The sequence below is a fragment of the Melanerpes formicivorus genome, unplaced genomic scaffold (genome assembly GCF_026170545.1).
Source record: "Melanerpes formicivorus ecotype bairdi unplaced genomic scaffold, bMelFor1.0.p_v2 SCAF_48, whole genome shotgun sequence".
NCBI classification, from domain to species: domain Eukaryota; kingdom Metazoa; phylum Chordata; class Aves; order Piciformes; family Picidae; genus Melanerpes; species Melanerpes formicivorus.
Window position 1 is genome coordinate 4,841,239 of NW_027142400.1, and position 11,487 is coordinate 4,852,725.

General features: G+C 41.3%; 1 protein-coding gene across 7 annotated transcripts in view; it reads left to right on the forward strand.

Annotated features, from left to right (window-relative positions):
* The window catches only part of CEP170B (centrosomal protein 170B), a 59,555-nt gene extending 49,706 nt beyond the window's left edge, over positions 1-9,849 (forward strand). For 3 of the 7 annotated variants that reach the window (XM_068160262.1, XM_068160265.1, XM_068160264.1), the window contains 6 exons: positions 1,071-1,109; positions 1,636-1,779; positions 3,286-3,374; positions 3,907-4,000; positions 4,840-4,891; positions 5,603-9,849. In XM_068160262.1, coding sequence (XP_068016363.1) covers positions 1,071-1,109; positions 1,636-1,779; positions 3,286-3,374; positions 3,907-4,000; positions 4,840-4,891; positions 5,603-5,838 — 654 coding nt within the window. In that variant the 3' untranslated portion in view covers positions 5,839-9,849. The remainder of the gene's footprint in view (positions 1-1,070; positions 1,110-1,635; positions 1,780-3,285; positions 3,375-3,906; positions 4,001-4,839; positions 4,892-5,602) is intronic. The other 4 variants (XM_068160269.1, XM_068160263.1, XM_068160267.1 and 1 more) reach the window with 2 other exon arrangements.
* Positions 9,850-11,487: the final 1,638 nt, after the last annotated feature.

The following is an 11,487-nucleotide window of genomic DNA, read 5'->3' on the forward strand; positions in this document are numbered from 1 at the left end:
AGCTGTATAGTTCATAATAACCCAGATTCTTGGCATACTGAACTGAGTACTGCTACAAATTAAGCAGAAAAAAAACAAACAAAAAAAAGAGTTCAGCAAGGGTGAAACCTTCATGATTTCTGTTTACCAAAGCCATGGGTTGTTTGGGATGCCTTGGGTTGTGGTTGTATAGGTTTTACAGGACCCAGCTTTCTGCAGAGACAAGCAGTCAAACTGACAGCTGTGATTCTGCAAGTGAAGTCAAGTGGGTCATCCCAAATCACTGGCCACTCCTGCAAAGTCTAGGCCTGTGTTTAATTCTTTTGGTTAGTATTTTTTTTAAGTTGGTAATGATACAGTAAAAAGTGTCTGATTATGTTTGTTAAGATGTTGTTTAACATACTTAGTGTAAGTGTTGGTATGATGAGGGGAAATACTTACAGGTGTGACAGAGCAGAAACCATGAGAAGAGACCAGGTCACATGGAAATCTCCTGGTGACTGGGGAGCTGGTGCTGCCCTTTAGTGTGTTTTCCACAGGTCATGCTGAGAACTGGTGGACTGGTAGCAATATCTCATTTCCTTCTTACACTGTTTCACCGCTGCAAGCAGCCTAACTTACTGTTTCTGCAATTTATGAAATGATGCTTAGAAAAGGGAGAAGCTTTTTAGCTAAACATTTTGGCTGTGGTGCCCCTGTATCATATCTCATACCTTCTGCCTGTGCATAACCCAAATGCTGTTGCATAGGGTGTGGGGCGCCTGGGCCTTGGATGGCACTTGGTGTCCTCTGAAAAGCTGTGCACTTTACCAACCAAAGAGCCTCCTGGGCTGTATGTTTATTCTTTGTGCTCAGAGCGCTGCTGGATTTCACTCAGCACACTCCGTTTTGAAGTAACTGGGGAGCTGCCTGAGACCACCTCTGCAGAACTGGGCTTCAGTGCACGTGGGAAATGGGCATCAAGTGCTGGTCCTCAGGAATGTGCTTTTGGCAGTGTCAACTCAAAATAACCCCAAAATGTGTTCTTTCTTTGATACTTGCTGTCACAGTCATTCACTAGCATTGATCTTTTTGTTTCTGTTTTAACACAGATTGCTCGTAGATCTTTTCGGCTGGCATATCCATCTCAGGTGCACTTTCCATCCCATTATTTTTGTGTCTCTGTCTTGTCAGTGTTACTTTCCTCCCCTTCTTTTGGAGTTTTTTTGTCCGTCAGTCAACCAAACAGGAGTAGCTGTCTTGTATTTTCTGTCCTTCCTGTTAATTATTGGCATTATCAGTGGGTTTGTATTGCTTTTTCATCTCTTCCATGTGTTACTAAATGGTGTCTGTTTAATTTTAGTGTGTCTTTAATGTTGTGTTGGTATACTGAAACATATGATATGGGACAACAGGTCCTTTTTTGAGCTATGTGCTCAAGACTGGAAGTTATAAAGTGGAACAGCCCCACTGAGTTTCACAGAATGACTCCAGTGGGTAGATGCTTGCAGGATTTGGGTCTAGTAGTTTTTTTAGGAACCCATACCTGTCTGAACAAGTCTTTAATGAATCAGTGTTCCTCTGGTGCTTGAGTGAAAATCTGCAATACCTGCGGAGACTGCCTGTGTGCCTCCTTCCCTACTAATTGTAAATGACTCATTGCTCATTATTTCCAAGTTGGTGCAGCACATTCCAGAAGCAAGTCTGAACTACCAGAAAGTGCCTCCGGGATCAGTGGAACTGAAGGATTTTGACCAAAATATGAATGATAATAGAGAAGAGGATCCCTCAAGAAAAACAAGGACAAGAAACCGTGAGGAGGCAGGCCACCTTTTTCTTTATATATGGCATTACTTTAAGCTGCAGTATGTATACCTGCTCTTTCTAAGCTGCAGGAGGCTACTAGAAGAAAAAAAAAAAGTCCTTCTCAAAAGCCCTGACTTGTAGGTATAGAAACAGTCTTCATTAAAAAAACAAAGAACAGAAACACAGAATTGCCCTTCTTACCAATACTGACTGGAAGTTTCCTCTGTTCTGTAAAACATGAGGCTTGTCCACTTGTTGTTTAGAGGAAGCATTCAGTGTCAGAACCCATGTATACTATGTCACTGCTATTTTAAAGAGAAACACAAAAATCTCAACTTTAAGCTATCAGTTGTGCAGATTTCAGTGGCACTTTACTTTTATGCAACTGGCATCTGGGTTAGAACTGCCCATGGAGCAGCAATGATGAAACCTGCTGGGTCTTGCAAGTAGTTTCTGCAGCTGGGTTTGAGTGCTGTGGCAGAGCTGGCTTGCTGGACCCTGCAGACAGTGAGCTACTTGTTCTGCGTTGCTCCCTTAAACAAATAATTTGATGCAATCCATCTGGGCTGAGAAAGTAGAGTAACCTGGAAATCACTGTGATGGTGTTAAAGTGCACGGAGTCATGACCTGAAACTTGAGGCTGGGGATCGTGTTGGGGTGAGGGGTATAGTGAAGTGATGGTGCTGGAGAGCAGAGGAGCAGCCTCTTGCTGATGCAGCACTCAGCTGTTGCTTCTGCTTGCATTCTGCCTGCCACCTCTGGGATAGAAAAGCTGGGGCAGAAGCTCTGGGGAGGCAGTGCAGGCAGGGAGGGAAAGCTAAGCTCCAGCACAGTCACTCCTCTGCTCTGGAGGCAAACTCTGACTTGGATGGGCCAGTGCAGGTGGAGCTGCTGAGCCACTGGTACTGATCCTGTTCTGTGACTGACCTGACTCAATCCCTCACTCTTTAGAGGTGCCAAGGATGAGTAAAGGTGCAGGTTCTGAGTGCCCCAGCTGATGTGCGCTTTCCTGACAGAAGCCTGGGGGCTTTGCTGAGCCACAGGACTTAAATATTTGGGATTTGGTGTTTGTTGTTGTTTTTAATAAAACATAATGTAACAAGGTGAGCTACTTTGCTGCAAAGGTAGCTTGAACTTACACAAACCACATTAAATGAGACTCACATTCAGTGAGACTGTTCGTGGGACTTCTTGCGTTGTGATTTGTTTTTTTTGTTTTGTTGTTTAGGTTTTTATTGGTGGGGAGGTGCTTGTGAGGCTTGGAAGATCTTCAGCTTTTTCTTTCAGAAATGCTTAAGTAGTTGCATTACTGGAGACAACTCTGCCTCTAGAAAAAAAAAATCTGAAAAAATTAGCATTAATCTTTTTGCCAGAGTGCTTCAACAAAGCTATATGTCATCTTAATCTCCCTTGAGCTTCAAATATCACCCACATAGATCAAGATGCTTCAGTGGAGATCATTTACTATTAAAAATTGTCCATTTTTATAATATGGCGCTCTGATTTGTCCTTATATTCTAGGTAATCTTTGACAATCTGATGTTGAACCCTGTGTCTCAGTTATCACACACAATCCGGGAGAATACAGAAAACCTAGCTGAAAAAATGAAGTAAGTAACTTTTTGCTCCTGGCCTGAAACGTTGACTTGCTGCAGAGTTTGTTGACTTGTTACTTGGGGAAGATAACGCTCTCTCACCTCAGAAAGTCTCTTTATCAAGATGTAGGGAATGTAGATATAGGAAACTGTGTAATGAATGAGATATAATACAATTATTTGCCATCTCTTTTCCTCCTGCATTTGGTCTTTGGAATATTAGTGCTGGATTTGTAATTCCTGTTGATGCCTTAACTATAACATGTAGCCTGTGCAAAGATACAGCAGAAAATGGGTGGATTGTCTCTTCTCTGTTGCAAGGCTCTCAGAAAGCCTGCAGATTACCAAGTATGTGGAAGCTCTTCAAAAGTTCCTGTTGCTGTAGAAGACATCAGTTAGAGAAGTTCCAAAATCAGCTGAAAGGTGCCACGTCCAGTTACTAATTCACTAATCTCCTTTTTTGCCACATCTTGTGATCATTAAGTATTTTTTAAAAAGCAGCTTTTGGGTAGCAGTTTTGAGACCTGCTCCACTTCTTGTGCTACAGGATTCTGTTTCAAAACTCAGAAAAGACCTGGGAGGAGATGGAGGCCAAAATGAATTCAGAAAATGAAGTGCCAATTCTGAAGACATCAAACAAGGTAAGACCATGCACACAAGTGAACTACTGAAGGCTTTCATCCATGAAACCTGTAAGACAAGAAAAAAGAAGCTGTGTCCCTTCTCAAATCCATTTCTGAGTTGTCTGGTCTCTTTGCATGTGTTGGGACTGATCCTGTTTGGATCGTGACAAATTGAGTTCCTTCAGCTGCTGAGTTTCAACAAACTCTTTCATTTTCCCCATGTGATTTATCTGCAAAGATTCAGATACCCAACAGATGCTTCAGTTCAGGTCATTAGGCACCACTTAAGCATGTTTGTTTTTTTCACCTGTAACAGTATGATAATATGGCAATAAAAAAAAATTAAGTCCTAAGGAAGTGCTTCTGCTCTCATGTCATTGGGGACTGCTAGTAAGGATACAAGTACAATAATGGATCCAGCAAATACAGTTAATGCTAAGCATATCTGTCGCCCTGTGTAGCTTGGTGCTACATGCAGTTTATATGTGGCCAATTGCTTTGTCTGGCCTAGGAGCCGAGTTTACAGGTATCTTCATGTATTTGATAAGGAGGATGTGGAGAAGCCTTTGCATGGTTTGTCTGGCTAGCATTTCAAATCTAAAATCCACTCGTCCACTCAGGCTATGAACTGAGGATGTTTTAGCACTTGGTGAAATGACACAGCAGAGGTCCCTGTGCACTGACCAAATGCACCTCTATATAGATACTAGCATTGTCTTTTCTGTTACCCAAGCAAGGCTGGAACTGACTTTGAATCTTTCTGATCCGATAAGGCAGAAGGAGTAAGACTAGGTTCCTGCATCAGTTGAGTACTTAGTTGCCTAATTTTTTCATTCTAATGTTCATTTTGTTTCTAGGAAATAAGTTCTATCCTGAAGGAGCTCAGGAGAGTTCAAAAACAGCTTGAAGGTGGGTCACTTGAAATACTCTTTTTGTCTGTCAAATGTCAGTAGCACAAAGTGAAATAACATGGCATGGTTTGCCAGTGGAAGCTGGGAAAGGACGCAGAAGTTGAATTTGTTAGCATGGTGCTCTCTGGCAAATGCATATAGAATGAACAGTAGATTTATCCTGTGCTGCCAATTTTTAAGAAAATTGTTGACTTTTGAAATGTGGAAACTGTTGCTGTGGAAATTATTTGTTTGTGGTAATTAGTGTATTCCCATAAGATGAACTGGCAAAGGTGTGTTCTGCTGAAGTAATATATAACAACTCTTTCATCTGTGTTGTGCTTTTTGGACTTCAGTTTTACACACAGAACTCTCTGCAGTAGTAAAAGGCAAGACAAGCTCTTGCATCATCTAAAAGCTTAATAAAACTATATAAAAACATTTAGGTGTCATTTTGGGCTCCTGCTGAAAGCTTCTCTTTTCCAACTTAAGAAGAAAGTTGAGTGTCCTCATCGCTTCACTTTGGGAAGGGTTTTGCTTGTTAAAGCTGTTTAGGCCTGAAGGTACTAGAGAAGAAAATACTGTCACCCAAGTGAACATGAACACTGCCTACAGCTCTACTGCTTTCAAAACAAAGGCAGCAACCTTCTGTTTAGAAACTGCTGAGTGCTGCTAACATGTCTGTGTCTGTTTCTGTCTTTTTTTTTTTTTTTCCCTTTTCTCCCCTCAGTCATAAATGCTATCATTGACCCTACCGGAAACTTGGATATAGTTGCCAGTAACAAAGCATCTTCTGCTGCTAAACAATCTACAGCCACTAAAGTCAGGACTGCTAACACTTCTGGGTCCACACTGGAGACTTTGTCCCCAGCACAGATGAGAAACTACACACAGAAATCGAACTGTGGATCTTCTAGCTTACAAGATTCAAATTTCATTCCAGATGGAGAGAAATATGTGATCTGATCTGATATTTTGTATTGCTATCATATTGTAACCTACCGTTGCATTAGTATTGTGTATGAGTGGTTTGTGGACAGTTTGTGTGGAGCAGTTGTTTAGATTGCCAACACATTGCACAAAAAAAGGAAGAAAAAAAATCTATGCTGGAAGGGTGAATGGAAAGTTTGTGTGCGCCTTTTAAACAAGAGTAGCACTGTGGAGCAGCACATATTCAGCACAGAGACAAAGGCAAACTGATTTGTAGAAAATTACTCACTCTTCCAGGGTGCCATAAGCAAACGGGCTTTGCAAACGCTCCCATTCAATACTGCCATAGCTAAAGTGTTCTTGCATTGGCCTATTTATAATTATTCAGTTGTAACAAGGCTCAATTTCAAACCCCTTTTTTTTGGTACTTTTGGTTTTGATTTATTCCTTGGTATTTTTTCTTTAAATGTACAAGTGAAGCATTACAGCCCTGTTGGAGTCAAGGTGCAAATCCAACAGAATGATCGTGCAATATCTTGGGTTTCTAGGAGAAACTCTTATTGCAGTTGGGTAAAATGTCCTCCCCAGTGGTCATAAAAAGGGAAACTACACTGAAGTTGCGAATCCTTTTGAATCCTCTTTTTTTTTTTTTTAAGTCCAAAAACCAAAACCAGACAGAATAAACCCTTTGGTTTGCATTTGGGAAAGTATAAAAGTTAATAATGATGTTAATATAAAAACTACTCCTACAGTTACTATTTTTTAATGATGTCTCAGGCCCAAAGTTCGGGGTAGATACAGTTCAGCTTGCCAAACTTTCATAATCTCGGTACAAATACTGTCTTTAAGCTCTTTCTTTTTCTTTTGGTTGTTTTTGGTTTTTTTTTTTCCTGTTAATATATACAATCTTTTTACAATGAGCTACAAATGCTCTTGGCTGGGCCAAAGATGAAGATGCTTGCGATTTGCTAATTGCTGAGAAAAATGTCTGTTCCCATGGCTCATGTAATAAACTCAGTTGCACAGTTGCTGTGAACTAGCATTCACTTGACAGCACTGACAAAACAATGGCCTCAATGTAGCTCCACCTTTATGGCTAGTTCTGTTACGAGTTGGTTTTTTTCAATGCAAAAGTGCTTGAAAACCACCAGTCTGTGGTATTTAAAAACAACTCAACAGTGTCAAGTGCTTGGTACCTTTTAGGTTTTTGTCTGGATTTTAGTTTCCGTCTGTTATAATCCTAGAGACACTAAGGATTATGTGCAGTTGCACTGAGCAATTTCTTGTTTAGAAAAAGCTGATTTTTATATTACGTCTTTCAGTTAAACCACAAAACACTAAGCAATTTTTGCTATTTCAAGAACAAAAATCATGCTTTTGAGGGGGATCTCTTCCAGATGTGTTTGCTCACAGGTTTTTTTTCTGTCTTGTATCGATTTCCTTTTTCATTCTTCCTGGTCAATAAACAGTAAAGAAATTCTTTTGTAGCTGTGGAGGATACGTTTACTGGGAAAGGTGAGCAGATGAGTTCCACTTTGCCCTCATACAGTGTGTAGTTTAACCAGTGACAATGGTTTCCCAAGTGTGACTGCTTCTTGTGTGCTGACTTTATATTTTAGGGTGGGTAGTGGATTCCTTAGTTTCAGTAGTTACCTGAGCTTTTCTGCTAGAATGTTGTAACAGTGGAAACCTGTTAAAATAATTTAGATAAATAGGGATGCTCACAAGTGTTTAATCTTACTAATGAGCACCATGATTGCTTTCCTGGTGAAGCCAGTGGGGGCTTTCTATCAATTTCAGCAGAGACAGGATTGCTCTGAAAATGGGAGTATGCCAACAGGCCATTAGTTTCTTTTGAGTGTGCAAGATGCTGGCTGATAAGCAATAGGTGCAAATTTCCTTCCAAGATCTGCAGTAGGTTATAAGACTCATCTGCTTGTGTGGAGATGCTCTTCCATGAGGAAATCTGCTGGATTTCATATAGATGAATGCAGAATATAAAAAGAGTTCACCCTTGATGTTCTTCTGCCTGTAATATATGCACTATCTGAATGTGTTCCTTCAGTCATTTATTCTGCTCTGTCTTTTCTTGAAATACCTGACTGTGTCCTTGATGACTATTATAAGTGGTGGTATCATTCCTGACATACGAGACAATTTTTCAAGCCCTTCTTGGTTAGGGTTTGAACCTACCAGGTGCTACCCCAACTCACTAGGAGTTGAAGGACCTTCACAGATAAGGTGTTGCTGTTAGTTTCAGTTGTCCTGTAGAGACAAGCAAATTAATTACTTGGAACATCGGACTTTTAGTATTATTTGTTAACCGTGCTCCACATCTTCATGGCTATGCTCTAGTGGATTTTTTTTCTCTATGATGTGTCTTTGATGGGACTTCTGTTTACTTTCATTTGAAAAATTGCTTGTTTCATTCATGATCGTATTGGAGATGGATTTTCTTCCTTGGTTTGTCTGTTCTGAACTTGAGGGAGCGCACAGACACCTTACATCAATCAACCTGCAAACTATGGTACCTCTTCAAGTCACTAATAAGGATGCAGTAATTGGTGTCTGTTTCATAATCTGGAAGTGTGTGTGAAGGTGAAGGGAGGATGCACAGCTTGATTTGTTCTGTTTATGACTCAGCCAAACTATAAAATGCTTCTGTGTCCTGATGCAATGTTCATCCTTGGCTCTTTGCGTTTCAAACAGTTTTGCTAGTCAATACTGAAACGCAATACATCTTTTCATGTATTCAATGCTTCTGAAGTAAACCCCATTTGCACTTGTCTACTCCAGATAAGCCAAAGAGCTAGCCACCTGACTATGACTCCTGTGTTGATTGTTCATTTTTACAAGCAGTACTGTATGTAACCATGAAAACATGCCTCTGTGACTACACTGGGAACCTAACAGGTGTGTGGTGGTGTATCAGGGTGGCTCAGGATTGTAAGATACCTGTTGACTGCCATGAGCTACAGATGGTCCTTGCATTGAGCTTGATAAGGGGGGATGCTTTCCTATGGGTCACTCTCATACCACATTGCTTTCATGTGTTTTGTATCTGACTAAAGAAATGTAACAAAGGGTGGGATTTTCAAAGTCTTAGGGAAGCTAGTGCTCAGGTCCTTTTGAGTTTCCATGTGCTTTGGGTGCCTGACACTGTGAGCACCTTTCAAAATCCCAGCCCTCGGCTCTTCTGCTATACTTGAAAACCATATTCTCAGTTGGACGCTGTCAAATGTAGAAACTGCTTCTCTGTTCTGATGGCGTGAATGTAACTTCTGTGCGAGTGTGTGCGGGCTTTGCGAGCGAGGACATAAACCTGTCTATGCTGTGTCATGTCGTAGTTGTGCTCCAGGAGGAAAGAACGTCTGCATCATCTTTGAGTGTTCTAGTAAAGGTACAGCTAGTGGAATGTTTACATACAGCCTACTGAAAAAAAAGGGGGGGAGGGGAGAGACAAAAAAAACCCCACAAAGATAAAAGAGTGTAAAGTATTTAAGTGCAAGATTCTGCTAGTTTTTTCTTGGTTTGCAGATCACACTAGCTATTTTTGAAGTTCTGTAGATGTGTATAACTTTTGCAAAGACCAGACAGAACTACCTGTTCACTTTCGATGTGCCCCGTGCTGAATTGTGCCTATTTCACTCTCTGCTGTTGTTATGCTGCTGATTCTGCTGTTCTGAACTGTTCACTGGATCATTCCATTTGCATGCAACACAAATGCAAGCTGAGCTGTCTGAGAGTAAAGCTGAAACACGTTTGTATAACTTGAATTGATTAATGGTTTTTCTCTTTTCCACACCCTCTTGAAATGCTGTGTATAATTTTGATTGATTTCTCCTGCCCTGATTTCTTTTTTCATGCTTTTTTTGTTTGTTTGTTCATTTGCCTTTTTTTTTTTATGGTAATTTATTTTTGTTTGGATTATAGGCAGTATCTGTACATTTTGTTTCAAGTGATGTTGTGGATGACTTTAAAAAACCAAATTGTTATTTTATATAATTTTATCATAAAGTTGCTCTAATAAATCATTCTTTTATCATGTGACAATGATTTTGTGTGTTGATTTGGCAGGGGAGAATATGTGTTTGGTGGACTAAATTTTTTTGAACTGCCTGCTTACATTAGCATTAATGACAGTTTAATGAAAGAATTGTCAGCAGCTGAAGACTTGCAGAGCATCTGGCTCCATCCTGGTGATACCTATGGCTGGGACAGATCCCCTGCCAGTAGTACAGGGGTCATCTTTTCCCTGCCTCCTCTACTTAGAGTTTTGAAGTCACCAGGTACCCATCACCTGAGGTTGGTCTTACTTCTGAGTATGGTATGGTGATATTTGCTTCAATTTTTAGTCCTGTTTTATTTCATTGCCATAATTAACAATGGTAGTTAAATCCAGCCTGGAAATTATCATTGCCCAGCAGTTACATGGTTATAGAAAAACATTATTAGATTCACAGAATGTTAGGGGTTCCAAGAGACCTTGAAAGACCATCTAGTCCAACCACCCTGCAAGAGCAGGATCACCTAGAGTAGGTCACACAGGGACACATCCAGGCAGGTTTTGAATGTTTCCAGAGAAGGAGACTCCACAACCTCTCTGGGCAGCCTGTTCCAGTGAAAAAGTTTTCTTACGTTTGCATGGAACCTCCTATGCTCCAGCTTGCACCCATTGCCCCTTGTCCTATCATTGGACATCACTGAGAGGAGCTTGGCTCCGTCCTTCTGCTACACTCTCCCTTCACATACTAATAAATATTAATGAGGTCACCCCTCAGTCTCCTCCAAGTCCCAGCTCTCTCAGCCTTTACTTGTAAGGGAGATGATCCATTCCATCATATTTGTGGCTCTGAACTGGACTATGTCAAGCAGTTCCCTGTCATTCTTGAACAGAGGGACCCAGAACTGGACATTATGTTCCAGATGTGGTCTCACCAGGGCAAAATAGGGAGGAGAGCTTTGACCTAACCACACCCCCTCTAATACATCCCAGGATGCCACTGGCCTTGGCCATAAGGGTACATTGCTGGTTCATGGTCATCCTTCTGTCTACCAGGACCCCCAGGTCCCTTTTCCCTGTGCTCCTCTCCAACAGGTACTCCCCAACCTGTACTGGTCCATGGGGTTGTTCTTTCCCAGGTGCATGACTCTACCACTTGTCCTTGTTGTATTTCATTAAATTTCTCCCCACCCAACTCTCCAGCCTGTCCAGGTCTTGCTGAATGGCAGCACAGCATTCAGGTGTGTCAGCCACTCCTCCCAGCTTTGTGTCATCAGCAAACTTGCTGACAGTGCTCTCTGTTTCCTCCTCCAGGTCATTGATGAATACACTGAAATAGTACTGATCCCAGTACTGACCCCTGAGGGACTCCACTAGATAGAGGCCTCCAACTAGACTCTGTCCACTGACCACAACTCTCTTATTTTCTTCAACCAGTTCACAATCCTGATTATCCAGACCACACTTCCTCAGTTTAGCTGCAAGGATGCTGTGGGAGACGGTGTCAAAGCTTTACAGAAATCAAGATAAACCACATCCACCGCTCTACCATCATCTATCCACCTGGTTATGGCCTCATAAAAGGATGTCAGGTTGGTCAGACATGACTTCCCCTTGTTAAAACCATGCTGACCTTATCCCTGGTATGCCTAGAGACAGTGCTGAGGATAAGCTACTCCATC